The sequence below is a fragment of the Carcharodon carcharias genome, chromosome 6 (assembly GCF_017639515.1).
Source record: "Carcharodon carcharias isolate sCarCar2 chromosome 6, sCarCar2.pri, whole genome shotgun sequence".
Taxonomy (NCBI): domain Eukaryota; kingdom Metazoa; phylum Chordata; class Chondrichthyes; order Lamniformes; family Lamnidae; genus Carcharodon; species Carcharodon carcharias.
Window position 1 is genome coordinate 51,449,305 of NC_054472.1, and position 25,407 is coordinate 51,474,711.

At 43.6% G+C, this 25,407-nt stretch overlaps 1 protein-coding gene across 1 annotated transcript in view; it reads right to left on the minus strand.

Annotated features, from left to right (window-relative positions):
• fbxl2 (F-box and leucine-rich repeat protein 2) overlaps nucleotides 1–25,407 on the minus strand; it is a 221,297-nt gene that overhangs the window by 183,681 nt on the left and 12,209 nt on the right. Inside the window, exon 2 of the mRNA XM_041190237.1 lies at nucleotides 13,919–13,980. Coding sequence (XP_041046171.1) covers nucleotides 13,919–13,980 — 62 coding nt within the window. The remainder of the gene's footprint in view (nucleotides 1–13,918; nucleotides 13,981–25,407) is intronic.

A 25,407-nucleotide genomic window follows, 5' to 3' on the forward strand; every position in this document is an offset into this window, starting at 1 on the left:
ATGCGTTGATTGTGGACAGAGAGAATCAACAATCTGTCATCCCTTGTAACGAAGAGGAGCAATTATCCTGCCTTTGATTGGAACACTTGTGCCACCTGGATCATGCAATTTGATGGATAGAGGGGCATTGGCTGAAGCCAGTCTAGATAATCTCTGTTAGTAAGATAATGCCAGTTCCAGTATCAATTTTAAAGGTGATATCGAAGCCTATAACTTGCATTGTAACTGACCAATAGTCTTGACTAAGACCATGAACTTCCCTTAGAAACTCTGCAATTTTGCTTTAGTCTTGATTAGCAATTTCTTGGATGGAGTGGGTTTCAAATATTTTCTTGTCTTGTACCATGAGTAAAGTTGTTGGATTTACAGAAACACTGGAGATGTCCAACATTCCTGCACTGGAAGCCTTCAGCTGGGCAGTCCTGGCATTCAGGTTGGTTCTTCGCACCACAATACAACCATCTCAAAATGGCTAGCACTGTGGGGTTTCCCACCCTTTCACCCAGTTTGGCAGGCTTTCATGTGGGTGGGACCACTGCCTGTGGGCCTACCTAGTCAATGGAGTCACATGAAGCCCCAGAGCTGCACCGAATTATAGCCTGCTTTGTTTCTCCAAGCTCGGCCTACCTCATATACTGGACTGCATGGTCAAAAGTAAGGTCATCTCTGGTCTGCAGAAAATGGGAAAGTTTTACATCTTGGACACCGACAACTATGCTATAATGGATAGGCTGGCCCTTTAGAACCCCAGATCTGCAAGAACTAGCTAGGTGACACAGGTCAGTGAGAAATAATTCAACTGATTCCCTAGGTCGTTGAGACCTTCCAATTGAAATGCCCTGGCTCTAAGTTTAGTTTTGGGCTAAAATAGGTATCAAAGGCCTGGAGAACAGTCTCCAAGTCTGCGGTGGACTCCTTCATCCACTTGCTCAGGAGAACATCATCTTCTACTGGACCTACAGCATGAAAAAAAAACAAAGTGACAATGCTTTTGCATGAAGGCCCAATTTTGCTCGATACTGAAGGAAATGCTGTTTCCATAAATCCCACTTTTGACCTCTTTATGGGCCCTTGAGACAGTCAAACGGGCAGGGACTACTCACTGGGTACAGTCATCGTTACCTCTCTAAAGTATGTTTCCTCCTTTAGTTGAGTTAGTAAGTACAAGCTATCAAGTTGTGCTTCTCTCTTGCTGTGGTTCCGTCGATGGCGCCAATGTATTTTTTACATTGGTGTCTCCGCCACTACCACAAGGTTTTGGAGGTTCCCATGATCTGTGGATTCTTGGCATGGTTCTTGGTTACTGGTATGCGTGACCGATCTTCCCTTGGACAGGCTGTAGTCATATTCTAGCATTTGCTTAAAACAGGTTGTAGTACTACATCTAAACAGGTCACAAAGTAGCCATGTTGCTCCTGAGCATGGTGTGTTCCAATCTCTCTCTCTCTCTAAAACACATGACTGACTGATATCAGTGCGAAATCATCATCTGCATCATATGTTAGCATATCCACTCTGTTAACCTGTGCACTATACTGAGGAATTTAGACAAAATGGACAGAGAGAAACTGTTCTCATTGGCAGAAGGCTCAATAACCAGGGCACATTGAATAAAAATGTGAATGGCAAAAGAATCAAAAGCGACATGTGGAAAAACAATGCACCAAGTGGTCAAGATCAGGAGTGCACTGTCTGAGACTATGGTCAAGGATGATTACGCAAGGAGAAAAAAAGCTCCAGAACTTCAGGGAAAAGGCAGGGGAATGGGACTAGCTCAGTTGTTCTTGACACAACAGGCCAAATGGCCTCCTTCTGTGTTGTAACCATTCTATGATTCTATTCTATTCTCTATCTTGCTCCCACCTCAAATTCACTGTCCGAAGTCTGAAGTTCAACACAAACTTGACTATCAGCACCTTACCTTTCAACTGGGCATTGTAGAGCCTTCTGGACTCAACATTGAGTTCAATTAATTTAGATCAGAACTTCTTTGCCATTTGTTTCATTTTTCTTGGCTGGTTAATTTTTTTTTTCTAATTTTTCTCTTATTTCCTTGACTTTGCTTTCTGGATCCTGCCATTCATAACTCTAAACACACACATTGTTTCTTAACTTGTCCCACCATCACTCCTTATGGCCTTGCACCACAAAACCTTTCGTCATTTAATCTCTCCTGCTTTCCATTCCATGATAGACTTTCCTTTTGATATTCTTCTCGCCCTCCCCCTTTTCATTCACTCAAAACCTACTATAATTCCAATTTTTCCCCAGTTCTGATGAGGGGTCGTTGACCTGAAACATTAACTTTGTTTCTCACTCCACAGTATTCCCAATATTTTCTCCTTTTATTAGAGATTTCTAGCATCCGCAGTGCTTTGCTTTTGCGCAAGGAATAACTCCGCTGCTCTTCTTTGAAATAATGCAATAGGATCTGTTATGCCAACCTGATGGGGCAGTTTAACAGCGCCTCTGACAAACAGCATTGCCAACACTAAAGTGCTTCTGTAGTAGTACACTAGAGTGTCAACCTTAATTTTTTGCTCAAGTCCTAGAGAGACGTGAACCCACAACCTTCTCACTCAGAGGAAAGAACTCCTACAAACTGAGCCAGATCTGACACCCTGGCAACCATACTGAGCCACGCAAAACTGTTAACAACCTTGGTATTGTCTGACCCAGAAATGGAGTTTCCGATCACATATTTGCTCAATCTACTCCACCTCCATAACATCTATCAAATCTGACCCTCTTGCATCTCATCTGCTGAAATCCTCAACCATGCCTTAGTCAAGTCTAGAAGAAACAATATCAGTGGACTCCAGGCTGACCACCCATCTTCCACATGGCAAATTTGTTTTCATCCAAACTTCTGCTGCCCATCCCTCAACCAGCTCCAAATCTCAATCACCTCTCAGTCCTGAGCTTGCTGACCTTTACTGGTTCTAGGCCCAACAAAGCTCATGCTAAAATTTTCATTTTGTTTTCAATTGCACCCATGTCTCACCCCTCATCTCTGTATACTCCTCCAATCCAAACAGCAGATCTGGACAAACGACAACTCATGGACCAAGCCCACAGCCCCTAGTTTTCCCAGGTCTGAATTACTGGCAACCCTGTGGATTCGGCATCGCAAGGTCTACATTTGTCCACTACATTGACACAACACCACTGACAGAGAGGAGCTTGCGTTCTGCTCCATGGTGTTTACGGGCTCCATGTGACATCCTAACTTCACCCTAACTCAAGTATCTTGTGGGAGAGAAAAATACCATTTTCAAATTTTTGCACTCCTCTTGTATTATTATTGCGCTAGCGAGAGCACACACCAAATTTTAAATGGTGCTCCCAACAGTTCTTAGTGTCAATTATTGAGCCCTTCTTCACAACAGTTCCCCTCTTGCCCCCAGATCCCAATAGCTGGGGGGGGGGTGGGGGGGGGGGGGGGGTGGTTTGGGTTGGGGGAGAGAAGTGGAGGGGGTGGTGTGGTTGCAGGGACAAACAAGCAGTGATGGAAGCAGATCATCAAAAGATGTCACAGACATCACAAAAAAAGAACACATAGGTGTTGAAGTTGGTGATATTATCTAAACGAATGTGCTAATTAAGAATGGATGGTAGGGCACTCAAGGTATAGCTCTAGTGGGGGTGGGGGGAGCATAAAAGATTTAAAAATAATGGAAATAGGTAGGAAAAGAAAAATCTATATAATTTATTGGAAAAACAAAAGGAAGGGGGGAGAAACAGAAAGGGGGTGGGGATGGAGGAGGGAGCTCAAGACCTAAAGTTGTTGAATTCAATATTCAATCCGGAAGGCTGTAAAGTGCCTAGTCGGAAGATGAGGTGCTGTTCCTCCAGTTTGTCTTGGGCTTCACTGGAACAATGCAGCAAGCCAAGGACAGACATGTGGGTAGGAGAGCAGGGTGGAGTGTTAAAATGGCAAGCGACAGGGAGGTTTGGGTCATTCTTGTGGACAGACCGCAGGTGTTCTGCAAAGCGGTCGCACAGTTTACGTTTGGTCTCTCCAATGTAGAGGAGACCACATTGGGAACAACGAATGCAGTAGACTAAGTTGGGGGAAATGCAAGTGAAATGCTGCTTCACTTGAAAGGAGTGTTTGGGCACTTGGATGGTGAGGAGAGAGGAAGTGAAGGGGCAGGTGTTACATCTTTTGCGTGGGCATGGGGTGGTGCCATAGGAGGGGGTTGAGGAGTAGGATGTGATGGAGGAGTGGACCAGGATGTCATGGAGGGAACGATCCCTACGGAATGCCGACGGGGGGGGTGAAGGGAAGATGTGTTTGGTGGTGGCATCATGATGGAGTTGGCAGAAATGGCGGAGGATGATCCTTTGAATGCGGAGGCTGGTGGGGTGATAAGTGAGGACAAGGGGGACCCTATCATGTTTCTGGGAGGGAGAGGAAGGCGTGAAGGCGGATGCGCGGGAGATGGGCCGGACACGGTTGTGGGCCCTGTCAACGACAGTGGGTGGAAAAACTCGGTTAAGGAAGAAGAAGGACATGTCAGAGGAACTGTTTTTGAAGGTAGCATCATTGGAACAGATGCGACGGAGGCGAAGGAACTGAGAGAATGGGATGGAGTCCTTACAGGAAGTGGGGTGTGAGGAGCTGTAGTCGAGGTAGCTGTGGGAGTCGGTGGGTTTTTAATGGATATTGGTGGACAGTCTATCACCAGAGATTGAGACAGAGAGGTCAAGGAAGGGAAGGGAAGTGTCAGAGATGGACCACGTGAAAATGATGGAGGGGTGGAGATTGGAAGCAAAATTAATAAATTTTTCCAAGTCCCAACGAGAGCTTGAAGCAGCACCGAAGTAATCATCGATGTACCGGAGAAAGAGTTGTGGAAGGGGGCCGGAGTAGGGCTGGAACAAGGAATGTTCCACATACCCCATAAAGAGACAGGCATAGCTGGGGCCCATGCGGGTACCCATAGCCACACCTTTTATTTGGAGGAAGTGAGAGGAGTTGAAGGAGAAATTGTTCAGTGTGAGAACAAGTTCAGCCAGACGGAGGAGAGTAGTGGTGGATGGGGATTGTTCGGGTCTCTGTTCGAGGAAGAAGCTAAGGACCCTCAGATCATCCTGGTGGGGGATGGAGGTGTAGAGGGATTGGACGTCCATGGTGAAGAGGAAGCGGTTGGGGCCAGGGAATTGGAAATTGTTGATGTGACCTAAGGTATCAGAGGAATCACGGATGTAGGTGGAAGGGACTGGACAAGGGGAGAGAGAGAAGGGAGTCAAGATAACGAGAAATGAGTTCTGTGGGGCAGGAGCAAGCTGACACAATCGGTCTACCGGGACAGTTCTGTTTGAGGATTTTGGGTAGGAGGTAGAAGCGGGCCATCTGAGGTTGGGCGACTATCAGGTTGGAAGCTGTGGGAGGAAGATGCCCAGAGGAGATGAGGTCAGTGACAGTCCTGGAAACAATGGCTTGATGTTCAGTGGTGGGGTCATGGTCCAGGGAGAGGTAGGAGGAAGTGTCTGCGAGTTGACGCTCAGCCTCCGCGAGGTAGAGGTCAGTGCCCCAGACAACAACAGGACCACCCTTGTCAGCGGGTTTGATGACAATGTCAGGGTTGGACCTGAGAGAACGGAGTGCAGTAAGTTCAGAGAGAGAGAGAGAGATTAGAATGGGTGAGAGGAGCAGAGAAATTGAGACGACTAATGTTGCGCCGACAGTTCTCAATGAAAAGCTCAAGAGAAGGTAAGAATCCAGAGGGAGGGCGAATATTGGAGGTGGGTGATCGTGTCAGCTTGCTCCTGCCCCACAGAACTCATTTCTCGTTATCTTGACTCCCTTCTCTCTCCCCTCTCTCTCCCCTTGTCCAGTCCCTTCCAACCTACATCCGTGATTCCTCTGACACCTTATGTCACATCAACAATTTCCAGTTTCCTGCCCCCAACCGCTTCCTCTTCACCACGGACGTCCAATCCCTCTACACCTCCATCCCCCACCAGGATGATCTGAGGGCCTTAGCTTCTTCCTCGAACAGAGGCTTGAACAATGCCCATCCACCACTACTCTCTTCCGTCTGGCTGAACTTGTTCTCACACTGAACAATTTCTCCTTTAATTCCTCTCACTTCCTCCAAATAAAAGGTGTGGCTATGGGTACCCGCATGGGCCTCAGCTATGCCTGTCTCTTTATGGGGTATGTGGAACATTCCTCCTTCCAGTACTACTCCGGCCCCCTTCCACAACTCTTTCTCCGGTACATCGATGATTACTTCGGTGCTGCTTCAAGCTCTCGTTGGGACTTGGAAAAATTTATTAATTTTGCTTCCAATCTCCACCCCTCCATCATTTTCACGTGGTCCATCTCTGACACTTCCCTTCCCTTCCTTGACCTCTCTGTCTCAATCTCTGGTGATAGACTGTCCACCAACATCCATTACAAACTTACCAACTCCCACAGCTACCTCGACTACAGCTCCTCACACCCCACTTCCTGTAAGGACTCCATCCCATTCTCTCAGTTCCTTCACCTCCATCGCATCTGTTCCGATGATGCTATCTTCAAAAACAGTTCCTCTGACATGTCCTTCTTCTTCCTTAACCGAGGTTTTCCACCCACGGTCATTGACAGGGCCCTCAACCGTGTCCGGCCCATCTCCCGCGCATCCGCCCTCACGCCTTCCCCTCCCTCCCAGAAACATGATAGGGTCCCCCTTGTCCTCACTTATCACCCCACCAGCCTCCGCATTCAAAGGATCATCCTCCACCATTTCTGCCAACTCCATCATGATGCCACCACCAAACACATCTTCCCTTCACCCCCCCCGTCGGTATTCCGTAGGGATCGTTCCCTCCATGACACCCTGGTCCACTCCTCCATCACCCCCTACTCCTCAACCCCCTCCTATGGCACCACCCCATGCCCACACAAAAGATGTAACACCTGCCCCTTCACTTCCTCTCTCCTCACCGTCCAAGTGCCCAAACACTCCTTTCAAGTGAAGCAGCATTTCACTTGCATTTCCCCTAACTTAGTCTACTGCATTCGCTGCTCCCAATGTGGTCTCCTCTACATTGGAGAGACCAAATGTAAACTGGGCGACCGCTTTGCAGAACACCTGCGGTCTGTCCGCAAGAATGACCCAAACCTCCCTGTCGCTTGCCATTTTAACACTCCACCCTGCTCTCTTGCCCACATGTCTGTCCTTGGCTTGCTGCATTGTTCCAGTGAAGCCCAACGCAAACTGGAGGAACAGCACCTCATCTTCCGACTAGGCACTTTACAGCCTTCTGGACTGAATATTGAATTCAACAACTTTAGGTCTTGAGCTCCCTCCTCCATCCTCACCCCCTTTCTGTTTCTTCCCCCTTCCTTTTGTTTTTTCCAATAAATTATATAGATTTTTCTTTTCCCACCTATTTCTATTATTTTTAAATATTTTTAAATCTTTTATGCTCCCCCCACCCCCACTAGAGCTATACCTTGAGTGCCCTACCATCCATTCTTAATTAGCATATTCGTTTAGATAATATCACCAACTTCAACACCTGTGTGTTCTTTTGTTCTGTTGTCTGTGACATCTTTTGATGATCTGCTTCTATCACTGCTTGTTTGTCCCTGCAACCACACCACCCCCCTCCACTTCTCTCCCCCCACCCAAACACACACCTTAAACCAGCTTATATTTCACCCCTTCCTTGGATTCACCTAGTTCTGTTGAAGGGTCATGAGGACTCGAAACGTCAATTCTTTTCTTCTCCGCCGATGCTGCCAGACCTGCTGAGTTTTTCCAGGTAATTCTGTTTTTGTTTTGGATTTCCAGCATCCGCAGTTTTTTTGTTTTTGTAACCATGTTGACTCTGTCTGATTGTGATAAGCTTTTCTAAATGTCCTGCTACTTCTTCCTTAATAATGGACTCTAGCAGCTTCCCAATGACAGATGTTAAGTTGGCTGGCCTCTTAAAATATCTTGCACCTCTGTACATCCTGTCAATCGTAGCCATATTTATAACATTGCCAGGGATGTGGAATTTCAGTTAAGTGGGGAGATGAGAAAAGCTGGCATTATGCCCCTTAGAGACAGTTAAGGATATATTTAATAGGGGGTGAGGGGTATAGATTAGGTAAATAAGCAGAAACTCATTTCAAAAATGGTGCCATGTTATGATCTCAGCTGAAGTTACCCCTGGACAAACCTGATCCCAGGGTGGAACACAGCTTGATAGATCCTAACTTTTATTCGTCTGTTTAGATACGTGGACAATGGCTACTGAACAGAGGCACAGTGATCAGCTGATGAACTTTTATCAAAAGAAAAGAAACATTTATTCAACAAGACGAACGATATCACAATACTCCTTCACCCACAACTATACCTTTACAGGTGTACTCCGATTTGCAAGGATAACACAAGTTACAGAAGCTCTTTTATAATCTCATGATCACAGTAAGTACACAGTCCACGTAAACTAATAGGCACCCTGTGGTCAGACACACCACACTCTGAAACCAAGAGACAGATGTCACCACAAATGGATGCTAGGGATCTCTCCTCAACTTGCTCCCCAGACACTTGTCAGGCTCAATGAATTCCGTCCTTCACATGAGGATTTCCAATCTCCATTCCAAGACCTCGCTGTGGAATCTTCCCCCAAACCGAAGTTCTCTCTCAGATGCCTTCCGCAAGGGTTCACCTCCAGGGTTTAAAACTCTCCTGATGTTCCTCTTCCCTGTGTCACCACATGCATTCAAGCTGTCTTCCACATACACTGTCGCTCTGACTCAGCCGTCAACAGTACACAACTGCTTCACATGCCCATAGTAAAGAATTAGACCTTCAGTTGTCTCTGAACCTTCTTTCCTCTTGCAAGCTGTTCTCACTTTAAATCTGTTTTCTGCAGCTTTTGGCTCTTTAAATCTGATGCATGGAGCCTTTCTCTCTGCCCATCACTCTTAACTGCACTTAACAGGACCTTTTCCAGGTTCCTGACCTTTCTTTGACTAGAAGGTCTTCTTTGGACTTTCCTTTCTCCTGGAATTTTGGGATTTTCTTTAGCTTGGGACTGGCTATCTGCCCCCTTTGCTTCAGTCTCTCCTGGCAGCAACTTTCAAAAACTAGCTGAACTCCAACAGCTTCCAAAACAAACTGCTGTTGTGTGTGCGCGCGCATACATGTGTGCGCGCGTACGTGTACGTGTGTGTGTGCGCGCGCGTGACCTGCCTCTAGGCAACAGTCCAATCCTTTTACCCTTGTATATTTACTTTCTCTTTAGGAGTCGTGAAATTCATTAAAAATGCAAGCTCCCTTTTAAAGTGAAACTCAAACTCCATTTGAACTTTCTTAACACACAGGTACAGAAATACAAACCAAACTTTAAAGCTTAAGCTCATTCCTAACACCCACAAATACAAATATAACAAACTCTCTGTTTCCTAATATGGCAGAAATGTCAGTAACCTTAGGACACAGAAATGGACCAGAAGGTATCAGATTTATAGACTCAGCAAAACCTGATCTACAAGTCTGCTGGTGGACAAGGGGTTGAAATATCAAAAATAAATGCTGGTAGATGCAGCAAGTCCCAAGATAGTGGGAAGGTCTCTAAAATCAATCTTTGCTTAAGATTTTGAAATGGGCATCTGTGATTAGTTGCACTTTTGAAATTAGAGTTAAAAAGCATTTTCTGTTCCAGCTAGAGGTGCAGCTAAGGTTTGATTTTTAGAAGGATGATGAATGAATAGGAAGTGAATAGTGAGAGATTTTAGGTTAGGGTTTTATGTTTTGAGAAATTGATAATTAGGAAACACATTCCTAACATGAGTGGAACAGATCACCTCTTTTCAAGTGTGATCTTACTGAATCCCAGCTCTAGGAATGAGAGGGAGAGCGCGGATATAGATCATTGTACAAAAGATGTGGTAACTGCCTCCTAGTCTCAACACATTTTCTCTTCTCTTTACTGTTTTTCTCTTGGTGGTTCTTGCAACACCATATATTGCAGATCACAGTAAAGAAGTATTTATATTGGCAAGACAAAAGCAAAATACTGCAGATACTGGAAACCTGAAATAAAAACAGAAAATGCTGGAAGTACTCAGGAGGTCAGGCAGTATCTGTGGAGAGAGAAACAGAACACCACCAGGCTTTGATGCCATCATAAAGAGAGGTGACCAACTGCATTGCTCACATTAAACCAAGAGCATGTGAAAAAGAGGATACGACTGGTTTCATTATTGTCAGTGGCGTACTGTTGTGATAGCATAAGTATTATAAAGGTTTCATGTTTATTAGTAAAAATTATCTTTCTATAATGGTTAATTTCTTCAGTGTTTGTGGCTTGCCACCCCCATCCCATACAATTTCCACATGCATATGTTCCCCTCTAGCTGAAAGGTTTGCCATCCCCGAAGAACCTTTGAAATCTCTGCCCTCTTCAAATTCTGGCCTCTTGCAAACTGCCATTTTTATTGCTCCACCATTGTTTGCCATGCCTTCAGCTGCCAAGACCTCAAGCTCTGGAATTCCCTCCCTCAATGTCTCGGCTTTTTTAACTCTCCTCCTGAAAGATGCTCATCAAAATCTTATTCTTTGATCAAGCTTTCAGTCATGCTCTGATATCTCCTTCTGTGGCTCAATGTGCTTATCGATATCGTTCTTAGTAAAACATCCCAATCTGCATAACAAGTCAAATATGCTCTATAAATGCAGGTTGTTTTTAAATTATGGATTTCAAGCTTGAATGTATTGGTTTGCATTGTGTTACATTGATTTCTCTGCTTATTTTCAAAAATAACAAAGATTTACAGCAGAAGGAATAAACTATTTTATTTAATTGCTGCGACAAAAATGTCAATTGCTTACTTGATCCCCTTTTCGTCTGCCTCAGTCAAGTTAGCATGATAGTGGATGCTGCCCGGCTTTAAACTATCAATAACAGTTTACTGCTTGTTGTGCTTTTTAACATTCTGAATGATCAAATTAGATAACATACTAATTTATGATAGCTGATGGGGGTTGGGTTAATCATCAGAAATGAAAAGTTATGGATATTTTAGTTTGTTATCTTGTCAAAATTCACTTATATAGGACCAAACTTGAAAGGTCTTTAGACTCAGAACCTGGTCACCATCACTCACCTACTTACCTACCAATCACTCCCATCTTTGCGTCTCTGAAATCACCACCGCCCCCCTCCCAGTTTGAATAGTAAATGAGATTGTTACAAAGGTAAACAAATATGCAGAAACAATAAATACACATGAACATCCTAAACCATAGATTCAAAAAGGGGCAAAAATAAATATTCATTCTATTTGCTTCACATCCTAAGACGAAAGAAACGCATAATAATTAAATGAAGAGAGAACAGTGAGTAATCTAAACCAATTTTCAATGGAAATTAAATCCCAGAGGGACTTCAATGTCCTTGTACATGAATCACAAAAAGTTAGCATGCAGGTACAGCAAGCAATTAGAAAGGCAAATGGAATGTTGGCCTTTATTGCAAGGAGCATGGAATATAAAGGTAGGGAAGTCTTGTTACAGCTGTAAAGGGCATTGGTGAGATCACACTTGGAGTACTATGTAAAGTTTTGATCTCCTTACTGAAGGAGGGATATAATTGCATTGGAAGCAGTTCAAAGAAGATTCACAAGGCTGATTCCTTGGATGAAGGGGTTGTCTTATGAAGACGGGTAGTGAGTGGAGAAATCAGGGCTGTTTATATTAATCCCCCACCCGGCCATAACAGAGTGATAAAGACAGCAGTAACTTGTGACATTTTTCATAAATTGAGTGCACGAAGTTTATGAACTTGTTATTGTAATAAAACAAATAAAAATACCCAATGACAGCTTTGAAACACACAACAGTCCTACATGACCAGTCAATATTTCCTTGCACCATTTAAACACCCCCATTAGTCTGTTTTATGCATATAAAAATCACTATTTAATATACAAGCAATAATGTACCCTACCTTATGTTTAATGCAATATATTTTTTTTTTTAAAAAGGACAGGTTAACCATTTCACTGGCAAAAACCTGCACTTCAGTCCAAATGGCATTTCAGTAAGCATTTATACTAAAATGCAATACAGTACTTAATTGATTTTTTTTCTTTATTCATTCAAGGGATGTGGGCATCGCTGGCAATGCCATTTCAGAGGGCAGTTAACAGTCAACCACATTGCTGTGGGTCTGGAGTCACATGTAGACCTGACCAGGTAAGGATGGCAGATTTCCTTCCCTAAAGGGCACTGGTGAACCAAATGGGTTTTTAAACAATCAGACTAGCTTTGTATTCCAGGTTTATTAATTGAATTTAAATTCCACCACCTGTCATGGTGGGATTTGAACCCATGTCCTCAGGACATTAGCTTGGGCCTCTGGATTACTAGTTCAGTGACATTACCACTACTCCCCCAATTACTAACAATTATTTTATAGAATGGAAAAATAACCAGAACTTTCCCAATAACTCTAAATGCACCATTTGGTGTGGTACTGATTGACACAAAAGAAAAGCAAAGTTCAAGTTACCTTCCTTATTCCCTGCTGAGCTAGCTGATGGCAGCAAGGATAGCTTCAGGGCCACTGACCTCAATATCCTAGCCTGAAAATGTGATCATGCAATGGGAGTGTAGCACTTCGTGTCCACTGCACAGTTACAGGTCATACCATGACAAAATTATACACAAACTAAGCCACATAAACGTGACACCATCTAACTCTGAAGAGCCGGTCCATCTGCAAGGCACAAGGCAGGAGTGCAATGGAATATGATAAACTTGCCTAGATGAATGCAGCACCAACACAAGAAGCTCGACATCATCCAGGACAAAGCAGTCCACTTGATCAAAACTCCATCTACCACCTTAAGCACTTGCTCCCCACTCCACATTGTGGCTAGTGTGTACAAGGTGCAGTGCAGCAACTCACTAAGGTTTCTTCAACAACAACATCCAAACTCCCACCTCTACCACCTAGAAGGGTAGCAGACACAAAGGAACACCACCACCTTCAAGTTTCCCACTTTAGCCACACACCATCCTGACCTGAAAATATTTCACTGTTCCTTCCACATCACTAACAAAATCCTGAAACTCCCTACTCAGTGTGTCAGTGCACCCACACCACACAGACAGCTTTGGTTCAAGGTCATGGTAAGACAATAAACTTGCCAACAATGCCCACATCATGCACAAATAAAGAGAAGTCGTGGGAACCAACCATTCCCACCAGGACACGCAGCTCTTCTTTAAAGGTGCAGAGACCCAATGTAAAGTGGTTCCAAAAACTGTTATAACATGAGATGTATCTATTATGAAGCAGAAAAGAGATGATCAATTACTACCAGTCAAGGTTCCTACACGATACTATCCTAAAGGATTCCTGCAAGAACATGCACGTTCCTGGACCCTGGTTGAGAGTACTATTAGGCTTAGACAATTCAGCTGGTTAAATAGCCTACCAATGCTCACAATCCAAGTTTAAATATAAAATCTTGACATGGATACTGAAGTATTGCTACCTTAAATGGAAACATAACAAGAGCATCTGTTGCTGCATTTAGGGAGGATAAAAGACTGAAGAATACCATATAAATTAAAAATAATCAGCATTTCATTTGCACCCAAGCATTGGACGTCACACGGTAGAGAATAGAAGCCAGTGAAGGTAACTTCACATTAAACAAAATTTAATATTTTGGGCTTCCACATAACCAGGCTGAAATATTAAATCTAATGTTATATTTAAGTCTGAAAAAGAAACTGCAAATTAAACAATACTTGCAGCTTGCATTTTAAATTTTGCATCAATAATACATCAGCTGTATCTACAATAAAAAACAGAATGAAGCACAGATGGATTTTTGTTTACACACAACAGTATATAGAAATATAAGACAAATGATTTTTTAAAAAGTGAATGTAAGAATGTTTACCTCAACAGAAGTTCTTTGGGTAACTTTTTATTTATGAGTGATTCATCATTGCTTGAGAAAACCTGAAAAAATTAAAATAGAATGATCAGAAAACCAATTATTTAAACATTAAAAATTTTCAAATTAATTTTAAACAGACCTGCACTTAACACATTTGTGATAGACATGGAAAAAATGCTCTCTGTACCTAGAGCAAACAAATCTATGTAATGAATGGGAATAACATTTTTACAGAGATATTTAGCGCCAGGTCTTGCACGGATTACAAAACAAGCACTTTTAGCCTCTCCTTCAGGTGGAAGGATATCTCACCACTCGACCATCATTCAAGCTAAAACTGCAATTAAACTAAAACTGCAATTATTTACAGGCACTAGGTTTGCACAGAGCCAAAATGTACATTACAATAGGAGTATCAACAAAAGAGAGATTGAAGCAGACCACAACATTAAAAAAATCTTTACAATTTTGAGACAATCCAATAAAACTGCAAGGGTTCTTGGTATGATGTTTTCTCAGATGAGGCCCATCAAAACAGCAGAGCATAGGAGCTGGCCATTTAACTTAAGTCTGCATCAGCTCTTGCAAAAAGAGTAATCCAATTAGTCACACTAACCTGCTGTTTCACCATATCCCTGACATTTTTTTCTCCTTCAAATATTTATCCAATTTCTTTTGAAGAGTCCCACTGAATCTATACAAGCACCCTATCAGCCAGTGCATTTCAAATCCTATTCACATGTTGCATAAAAAATGTTTTTCATATCACCTCTGGTTCTTTTGGCAAATCATTTAAATCTGTCCCTTCTTGATATCAATGTTTTAGCAATTGCAAACAGTTTTATCTTTTCTTACTCTTAAACCCTTCATGATTTTGTACACCTCATTAAATCTCCTCTTGGCCTTCTCTGCTCCAAGCAGAGCAATCCCAGTTTGTCCATCCACTAACTATAATCCCTCATTCCAGGCACCACTCCCTTGCATCTCTTCTGAAGCCTCTCCAAAGCCTTCACTTTCTTCCTGAAAATATTCCTATATTCCTACTTAACACCATGAGCCTTGATATTGCCTTTAGACAAAAATAGAACCAAATTTAATATATAGGAAACAGCTGGTATATATTCCCCAGGCCTCTTGCTGGAGGTTGTTAATCAGTTCAAATCAGACACAATGCAAGAGGAAGCTCGTATCCCAGAGTAATGAGTAAACGAGACTAATAGCCTGCTTAACTCGTGTATCGCTGAAGCTTTACAATATAGGCTACCCTAATTTAAATTTCAAAGGCTTGGCTATTTCAGATTATGAGTAACATCGTCGGCTGTCACTTGATTCAAAGATGATGTCTACTCAGGGTCACAAGTTTCTGTCGGGATCTTTATGTGACTGAACAGATAAGATTCTTGACCCTTACAGATCATGTCCCAGAAACCACCATCACCATCCCTGCGCATGTCCTGTTCCAGCAGCAGGACAGACCCAGCAGGGGTGGCGACACAGTGGTATACAGACAGAAAGTCCGCAACATCATCTCTGGCCCCCATGAAGTCTTATAGCACCACGTCAAACATGGGCAAGGAAAGCTCCTGTTGATCAGCACGTACTGCGCCCCTACACAGCTGATGAATTGGTACTCCACGTTGAACACCACTTGGAGGAAGCACTGAGGGTGGAAAGGACATAGCATGTACTCTGGGTGGGGGACTTCAATGTCCATCACCAAGCGTGGCTCAGTAGCACCATCACAGACAGAGCTGGCAGAGTCCTAAAGGACATAGCTGCTAGACTGGGTCTGCGGCATGAGGTGAGGGAGCCAAGAGGGGAAAAGGTACTTGACCTCATCCTCACCAACCTGCCAGCAACAGATGCATCTGTCCAGGATCAGTCGGAGTGACTACCGCACAGTCCTTGTGGAGATGAAGTTCCCAACTCCACATTGAGGATACCCTCCATCAACACTACCATCGTGCTAAATGGGGTAGATTTTAAATAGATCTAGCAACTCAAGTCTGGGCAACCATGAGGCGCTGTGGACCATCAGGAGCAGAATTGTACTCCACTATAATCTGTAACCTCATGGCCTGGTATATCCCCCATTCTACATTACCACCCAGCCAGGGGATCAACCCCACTTCAATGAAGAAAACAGAAGGGCATGCCAGCAGCAGCGCCAGGCATACCTAAAAATGAGATGTCAACCTGGTGAAGCTACAACACAGGATTACTTGTGCGTGTGCCAAACAGCATAAGCAGCATAGGCCAAGCTAAACAATTCCACAACCAACAGGATCACATCGAAGCTCTGCAGGCCTGCTACATCCAGTCATGAATGGCAGTGGACAATTAAACAACTAACTGTAGGAGCAGGCTTCACAAATCCTCAATGATAGAGGAGCCCAGCTCATCAGTGAAAAGGATAAAGCTGAAGAATTCGCAACAATCTTCAGCCACAAGTGCCGAGTAGATGACACACCTTGGCTTCCTTCAGAGGTCCCCAGCATCACAGATGCCAGTCTTCAGCCAATTTGATTCACTCCATGTGATATCAAGAAACAGCTGAAGGCACAGGATGGTGCAAAGGCTATGTGGCCTGACAATATATTCCAGCAATAGTACTGAAGACTTGTGCTCCAGAACTTGCAGTGCCCCTAGCCAAGCTGTTCCAGTACAGCTACAACACTAGCAACTACCCAGCTATGTGGAAAAGTGCCCAGGTATGTCAAGTGCACAAAAAGCAGAACAAATCCAACAAGGTTAATTACAGCAGAAGAAGCATGAGATAGAGCTAAATAATCCCACAATCAATGGATCAGATCTAAGCTCTGTAGTCCTGCCATCTTGAATAGTGGTGAACATAAAACAATTAACTGGAGGAGGAGACACCACAAATATCCCCAACCTCAATGATAGGGGAGTCCAGCACATAAAGCCAGGTTGAAGCATTTGCAACAATCTTCAGCCAGAACAGTCAAGTAGGTGATCAATCTCGGCCTCCTCCTGAGGTTCCCAGCATCGCAGATGTCAGTCTTCAGCCATTTTGATTCACTCCAATGAAGGCACTGGATGCAGCAAAGGCTAGGGGCCTGGACAACATCTGGTTAGAGTACTGAAGGCTTGTGATCCAGAACCAGCCGACCCTGAGACAAGCTGATCTAGTACAGCTACAACACTAGCAATTTCCCAACAAGATGGAAAATTGTCCAGGTATGTGCTGTTCATAAAAAGGACAAATCCAATCCAGCCAATGATCATCTAATCAGTCTACGCAAAATTATGCAAGGCGTCATTGAGTGCTATCAAGCAGCATCCACACAGCAATAACCTGCTCACTGATGCTCAGTTTGGGTTCCTCCAGGGCCACTCAGCTCTTGACTTCAATGCAGCCTTGGCCCAAACATGGTCAAGAGAACTGAACTCAATAAGTGAGGCAAGTGACAGACCTTGACATCCAGACAGTGTTTGACTAAGTGTGGTGTCAAGGAGCCCCAGCAGCATTGAAGTTAATGGGAATCGGGTAAACTCTCCGCTGGTTGGACTCATATCCAGCACAAAGGAAGATGGTTGTGGTTGTTGGGGGTCAACAGCCACAGGGCATCACTGAAGGAGTTCCTCAGGTTATTGTCCTAGGTCCAAATATCATCAGTTGCGACATCAATTACCTTCCCTCCACCACAAGGTCAGAAGTGGCGTTATTTATTCATGATTGCATAGTGTTCATTACCATTCTCAACGCCTCAGGTACTGAAGCAGCCCACGTCAATATGTAGCAAGACCTGGATAATATCCAGGCTTGGGTTGACAAGTGGCAAGTAACATTCATGCCAAAGTGTCAGGCAATGGCCATCTCCAACGAGAGAATCTAACCATCGCCCCTTGACATTCAATGGCATTATCAACATTGATTCCCCCACTATGAGCACCCTGGGGGTTACCATTGACCAGAAACTGAACTGGACTAGCCACATAAATACTGTGTAAACAAAAGCAGGTCAGAGGCTGGGAATACAGCAGCAAGCAACTCACCTCCCAACTCCCCAAAGCCTGTCCACCATCTACAAGGCACAAGTCAGAAATGTGATGCAACACTTTCCACTTGCCTGGCTGAGTGCTGCTTCAACAAACACTTGAGCTCAATACCATCCAGGACAAAACAGCCCATTTAACTGGCAGCCATCCACCCCTTCACCATTCACTCCCTCCACCAATAATGCCGTGGCAGTAGTGTGTACCATAATCCTGAGACTGCTCCCATGCTATCAAATATCATTTCATGTGCTATTTCCACTAGCTGGGGATAATCTTAACTTTGGGTGATGGTGTAAAATTGTCAATATTGAATTGGCTATTATATATAAACCTGCTTTTCCACTGATGTTCTTTCCAGTGAATAGGCAGCTAAATGGATATGGCTTATTTTACAGAATTGGTCAAAGTTAATATTTTCCTGAGTGAGACCAATATATTTAAGCCATGCAGACCATTGCTAACATTTAAACAATCCCAATATCACTAATGCTGAAAGGCAATTACCTGGAATTTCCACAGGGGCTCTTCTGATCTCCTGCTGTAACTTCAGCAGAAAGAGCAGGAAAATTTGCCACTTTTGCCATTTCACTAATTTCCCTGTTGTTATGGTGGGAGATATTTTATCCGTGAAAAACAATGGCTGCTACTTGAAACTTTATACTTGTAAGATACATGAACCACAAAGCAGAGGGAATTGGCCTGACTGAAAATTGCAAGGTTCAGCACTCCCCATTAACTAATAGGCTGCCTACACCTGAAAAACAGGCAGTCGGAGCCAATCCCTGCGATCAATAATACTGTAGAAAAGGTTGGTAAAGAAAGTAAGGAAGCATGCAAAAGAAATGTTGCTCTGCCCACTGAAGTATCCTAATATAGGGAGCAAACTGCAATGATATCATTATGTTTTCAGCCCAACTAGAAAGGCGACGTTGCTGGACCTGGTGCTGAGAAAGGAGGTGGACCAAGTGCCTTTGGGGAAAAGACTTGGGTAAGAGTGATCATTGCACTATAAGTTTTAGATTGGTCATGAAGAAGAGCAAGGAACAACCTAATATAGAACCTCTAAATTGGAAGAGGACCAACTTCAATTGGATCTAGCCAAGGTAAAAATGGGACAGAGACTGACAGGAAAAACTGTAACGGAACAATGGGCGGTGTTTAAGGAACAGATGCTTCAGGTACAGGCTCTGTACCTTCCAGCAAGGATGAAAGGGAAGGAATCCAAAAACAGGGCTCCTTGGTTGGCAAAGGAGATGGAAATTATGATGAAACAAAAAAGGAGTGCTTGTACATGTCAGGTGAATTCTTCAATTGAGAACCAGATCAAATACAATAGATTGAGAGGGGAGGTTAAGAGGAAAATAAGACTGACAAAGAGAGAGAGTATGAAAATATAACAGCAGTCAACATTAAAGGGAACCCATTAATATTTTACTGGCATGTAAATAGTAAGCAGGTAATAAGAGATGGAATCAGCCCTTTAGGGACAAGAAGGTGATATTTGTTTATAGGCGCAGGACAAAGCTAAAATATTTAATAAGTTCTTTGTACTGGTGTTTACAAGGAGGGCAAATCTGACAAGAAGCAAAGATAGTGGAGGCAATGGATAGTGTGAAAATTGAAAGGGAGATGGTACTTGAAAAGGTGGCTATGCTTAGGATTGCTGAGTCACCTGTCTCAGATGGCTTGTATCCCAGGTGTCTGAAGGAAGTTAGGGTGGAGACAGAAGGGCATGCCATGATCGTTCAATCTTCCCTAGATAGGAGGGAGGTACCACCGGTTTGCAGAGTATCAAATGTGACACCTTTAAGAAAGGCTAGAAGGACAGTTCTAGCAACTACAGGTCAGTTAGTTTAACATCAGTGGTGGGTAAGGTTTTGGAATCTATAAATCATGGAAAATATCAAAAGGCAATTGGGTGAGGTTACAGTTAGTTAAGGAGAACCGCAACAGGTTTGTAAAAGGCGTATCGTGTTTGATCTAATTTAATTTTCTGATGAAATAACAGAGAATGTTGATAAAAGAAATGTGATTTATGTTGTCTTTTTGGATTTTAAGAAAGCATTTGACAAGATACCACATAAAAAAACTGGTTAACAAAATTGAGGCTTATGGAATAGGAGGGTCAGTGTACAATTGGATAAAAAAATTGGCTTAAAGACATAAAACAGCAAGTTGTGGTAGATGGTTGTGGACAGGGGTACTCCCCCAAGGGTCAGTGCTATGACCACTGCTTCTTTGCTATGACTTGCATCTTGGAATACAGAGTAAAATTTCAAAATTTGATGATGAGATAAAACTTGGAGGAGTGGCAAACAATGAGGATGATATGAATAGATAGGCTAGCAGAATGGGCGGACAAGTGGCAGATGGAATCTAATAGAGAAATTAGAGGATTTATTTTTGCAGAAGGGATAGGGACGTGCAACATAGGCTTCATGGCACAATTCTAAAGAGTATGCAGGAACAGAGGTACCTGGGATGCACATGCATCAATCTTTGAAGGTGGCAGGACATACTGAGAGTGTGGTTAGCAAAGCATATAGGATCTTGGGCTTCATAAATAGAGGCATCTGGTATAAAAGCAGGGAACTTGTGCTAAATCTTCATAAAACTCTGCTTAGGCCCCAACTATAGTATTGTGTCCACTTCTGGTCATCACACTTTAGGAAAAATATGAAGGTCCTCGAGAGGGTTCAGGATGTTTCTGGAGGGAGGTTACTTATAAAATTGGGCTGGAGAGGCTGGTGTTCTCCTTGGAGCAAGAGATAAAGAGGAGATTTAATAGAGAAGTACAGATGATGATAGGATTGGGTAAAGTAGACAAGGAAAAACTCTTCTCAATAGCTGATGGTACAAGGATTAGGAGGCACAGATCTAAGATTTTGGGCAAGAGATGCAAGGGGAATTAGAGGAAGAACTTTTTTTTTTTACGCAGTGAGTGGTAATAGTCTAGAACTCGCTGGTGGAAGCAGAAATAAATCAATCATTTCAAAAAGAAATTGGATGGGCACTTGAAGGAAATAAATTTGCAGGGCTATGGCAATAGATTGGGGAAATGGGACTCACTGGATTGTTTTGCGGGGAACCAACATGAATCAGATTGTCTGAATGGCCTCTCCCTTTGCGTAAATTATTATATTCTATGCATATACAATGTGCACAGCAGCAACTCGCCAAGCCTCCATCTACAGCACCTTGCAAACTCATCCTTCTGGGTGGTATAAAGTCACAAGGGCAACAGACGCATGGGAACACCATCACCTGAAAGCTCCCCTCCAAGCCACACACCATCCTGACCTGGAGCTATATTGACTTCACAGTTCCTTCAAAATCCTGGAATTCCATTCCGATCAGCACTGAGTGTACCTACACCAGATGGACTACAGCAGTTCAAAAGGGTGGCTCAACGCCACCTTTTCAAGAGCACTTAGAATGGGCAACAAATTCAGGCCTTGCCAGCAACACCTGCATCCCATTAAATAATGAATGAAGGTTTTAAGGGGCAGCTTAAAGGGGGAAAAAGAGAGAAGTAGTGAGGTGGAGGGGTTTAGTGAAGGAATTCCAGAGCTTAGCATCTGCACAGCATGTCAATGGTGGAATGATTAAAATTGTGGATGTTCAAGGGGTCAGAATTAGAGTGCAACAGATATTTCAGGGTTGTAGGAGATTAGAGAGAGGGGGAAGAGCAAGGCCGTGGAGTTATTGGAAGACAAGAATGAAAATTTTAAAAAATTTGACATGTTGCTTAATAGAGACATAATGTAGGTCAACCAGGACAAGGCAGATGAGTGAACAGAACTTAGTGTAACCCAGAACACAGACAGCAGAGCTTTGCATGACCTCAGGGGCATTTATGGACATAGAACATGGGAAGCAGGCCAGGAACGCATTGGAATAGTCAAGTCTACAGGTAACAAAGGCACAGAAAAGGTTTAAGTGGCAGAAGAGCGAAGGCTAAGGCAGAGGAAGAGTTGGGTGATGTTATGTAGGTGGAAAAGGGAGTCCTAATGATGGTGCAGTTTGCAGTAGGAAGCTCATCTCAAGTCAAACATGACATTAAAGTTGTAAACAATCTGGCTCATCCCCAGTGGGATGGCAACAGTCAATTGGGAATGGAGTTTGTGGGGGCCAAAAACAATGGCTTATAGATGAAAAATAGGAGGGGATCAAGGATAGATTCTTGAGGCATAACCTGAGGTAATGGTGCAGGAAATGGAAAGGAAGCTATTGTAGGTGATTCTCTGACTGCAACTGGATAGATAAGAATGGAACCAGGGAAAATACAGTCTACCCAATGAATGACAGGCTCAAGATGTTAAAGGAAAATGGATGGTGTGGCTAAGCATATCAAATACTGCAGGCAGCTTGAAAAGGAAAAGGAGTGACAGGCACATCACAAGAAAGCCATGAATTGATTGGCTGGTTTTTCCTTTCTCCAAAGAGAAGGACCAAGTCTAAACAGCTGGGAGATTAAAAACATTAAAAATTTAAGTACAGCATTCAGTTAACTTATATTTCGGTGACGCCAACAGAACAGATAGCTAGTAAGTCTTTTATTTTTAAGCATTAAGGTTCACTTGTATTGGTAGAGGGTTCATTATCTAATTAGGTAGAGGAATGGCAGAGCTGCTCCAACCTCTGGAATGCATATCCTGTGCTATGTGGGGACTGCAGGATGCTTCTCACGACCTGAATAGCCATATATGCATAAATCATCAGTTGCAGCAGCTCGAGTTCTGGGTTTCAGAGCTTGAACAGCAGATGGCATCACTGCAGTGCATCAGTGAGATTGAGAGCTTTGTGGATAGCATGCTTATAGATATGTCACCCGGCAGGGAGAGAGGAAATGGGTGACCATCAGACAGTCAAGTGGAAACAGGCAATTAAGGCAGGAGTACCCCCAAGCACATCTTGCTTTTCAACTAGTAAGAAGTTTTGAATACCGATGGAAATGATGGTTCTTCTGGGGAATGCAACCACAGCCAAGTTCCTGGCACCACTTGTGGCTTAGATGTAAGGGGTGGGGGGAGGGGATCAAAGAAAAATGAAATAGTAATGAGATGTGGAAGGGGAATAGTCAAGGGCTTCTGCAGCTGCAGCCATGAATTCAGGATGGCTATGTTGCCTCCCTGGTGCCAGGGTCAAGGGTGTCACTGACTGGCTGCAGAACGCTGAGTGAGAAGTGTGAAGAGCCACAGTCGAGTTCCACATTGGTACCAACAACATAGGCAGAAAGGGGGATGTGGTCTTAGTCAGAATTTAGGGAGCTAGGTAAGAAATTAACAAGCAGGACCTCAAAAGTAGTAATCTCCAAATTACTCCCAGTTTCATTCACAGCTATAGAAGTATGAGAATAAAGGAGGCGATTGCATGGTTGGAAAGAAGGCTTTAGATTCCTGGGACATCAGGACCTGCACAGGCTGGACAGGTGCACTTAAACAGAACCGGGACTGAATTCCTCTTGGGGCATTTGCTGGCATTATCGGGGAGGATTTAAACTAACTTGGCAGGAGTGTGGGAGCCAAGAGGTAATATCAGAGAGGAATACCAAGGCGCATAAAAATACTGGGAGAGACAAATAGCATTAGAGTAGGAAAAAGTAAAGTATTAGGTAGGTTCAGCGTATGGGAGAAAGTAAGAAAGTCTAAATTAGGGCTAGTGTGTATGTATGTGAATGTGCAGAGTGTGGTATGTAAGATTGATGAGTTAGAAATGCAGATCACCACATGGAAACACGGACCCAGATTTGCCTTGTCTGGAGAGTTGTACCCCGGACGTACCCTCAAAGATTCGCTGGGGGACCCCTTAGAAGTCCCCAAGCAAGGACTGCATGGTAACTGCCTAAGAAGTTTCAACTTCCATTGGGCTACCGTGCATCAGGAACATGGCGAAACTCCGATTTAACGTTGGAGACACGAGATGGTTCAGACTCTCTTAGCAGAATAGTTACCCAGGAAAATTAGAAGCATTGAAACCAGTTCTAACTCCTGAGAAATTATACTACATACCATGCCCTAACCAATCCTCTCCAACCATCTGACTAACCCTCCCTCCCTCCGCCACCACACACCCCCACCCCTCTTCCAACAACCTCTGCCATTCCCCATCGACGACCACTCCAAAAACACCCCCTCCACCTCTGCGACCACCCCTCCACCAACTCCGGCCACTCCCCAAGCAGGTCCGCAGCAGGCCCGAGTCGGAAGTCCAGGCAAGAAATTTGCGACTCCAGGCTAAGTAAAGCAAAAAGGAGCAGAGAGGCAATCTGATGGTGACTGCCACTCCACGGAAGATTTGACTCATGGTGTATTGGCTATAATCCTTTGAGCCATGTCTCTGCTAGAGTTGGAAAAATGTGAGGTTATCCACTTTGGTAGGAAGAACAGATGTGCAGAGTATTTCTTAAATAAATAGTGAGAGATTAGAAAGTGTAGATGTACAAAGGAACGTGGGTGTTCTCGTCAATAAGTCAGTGAAAGCTAACATGCAGGCCCAGCAAGCAATTCTGAAGGCTGATGGTATGTTCACCTTTACCACATGAGGATTGGAGTATAGGAGTAGCGAAGGCTTGCTTCAATTGCATAGAACTTTGGTACCTGGAGTACCGTGTACAGTTTTGGTCCCCATTCCTTTTCGAAGGATATTATTGCCATAGACAGAGTGCAATGACTTGTTCGTTAGACTTGTTCCCAGGATGACAGGACTATTCTACATAGGTTGGGGAAACTGGGCTTGTATTCTCTAGAGTTTCAAAAATGAGGTGATCTCGTTGAAACCTACAAAATACTTAAAAGGGATAAACAGGTTATATGCAGGTAAGATATTTCCCCTGGTTGGGGAGTCTAGAACCAGGGACACAAGTGGCTTCCCCCTTATTTTGAAATTAAGATCGAGACAAGGAGAAATGTATTTACTCAGAGGGTTGTGAATCTTTGGAATTATCTATCCCAGAGGACTGCGCTTAGCTTAGTCTTTGAGTATGTTTAAAGTAGAGATTGACAGATTGACCATAAGACGTAGGAGAAGTAAGCCATTCAGCCCATCAAGTCTGCTCCACCATTCAATGAGATCATGGCTGATCTCAACTCCACTTTCCTGCCTTTTACCCATAATCCTTGATTCCCTTACGATTAAAAATCTGTCTAGCTCAGAACAAAAACAGAAATACCTGGAAAAACTCAGCAGGTCTGGCAGTGTCGGCGAAGAAGAGCACAGTTGACGTTTCGAGTCCTCATGATCCTTCAATAGAACTAAGTAAAAATAGGAAAGGGGTGAAATATAAGCTGGTTTAAGATAGGCTTGTAATGGATATTGGTGGACAGTCTAACACCAGAAATTGAGACAGAGAGGTCAAGGAAGGGAAGGGAAGTGTCAGAGATGGACCACGTGAAAATGATGGAGGGGTGGAGATTGGAAGCAAAATTAATAAATTTTTCCAGGTCCCAATAAGAGCATGAAGCAGC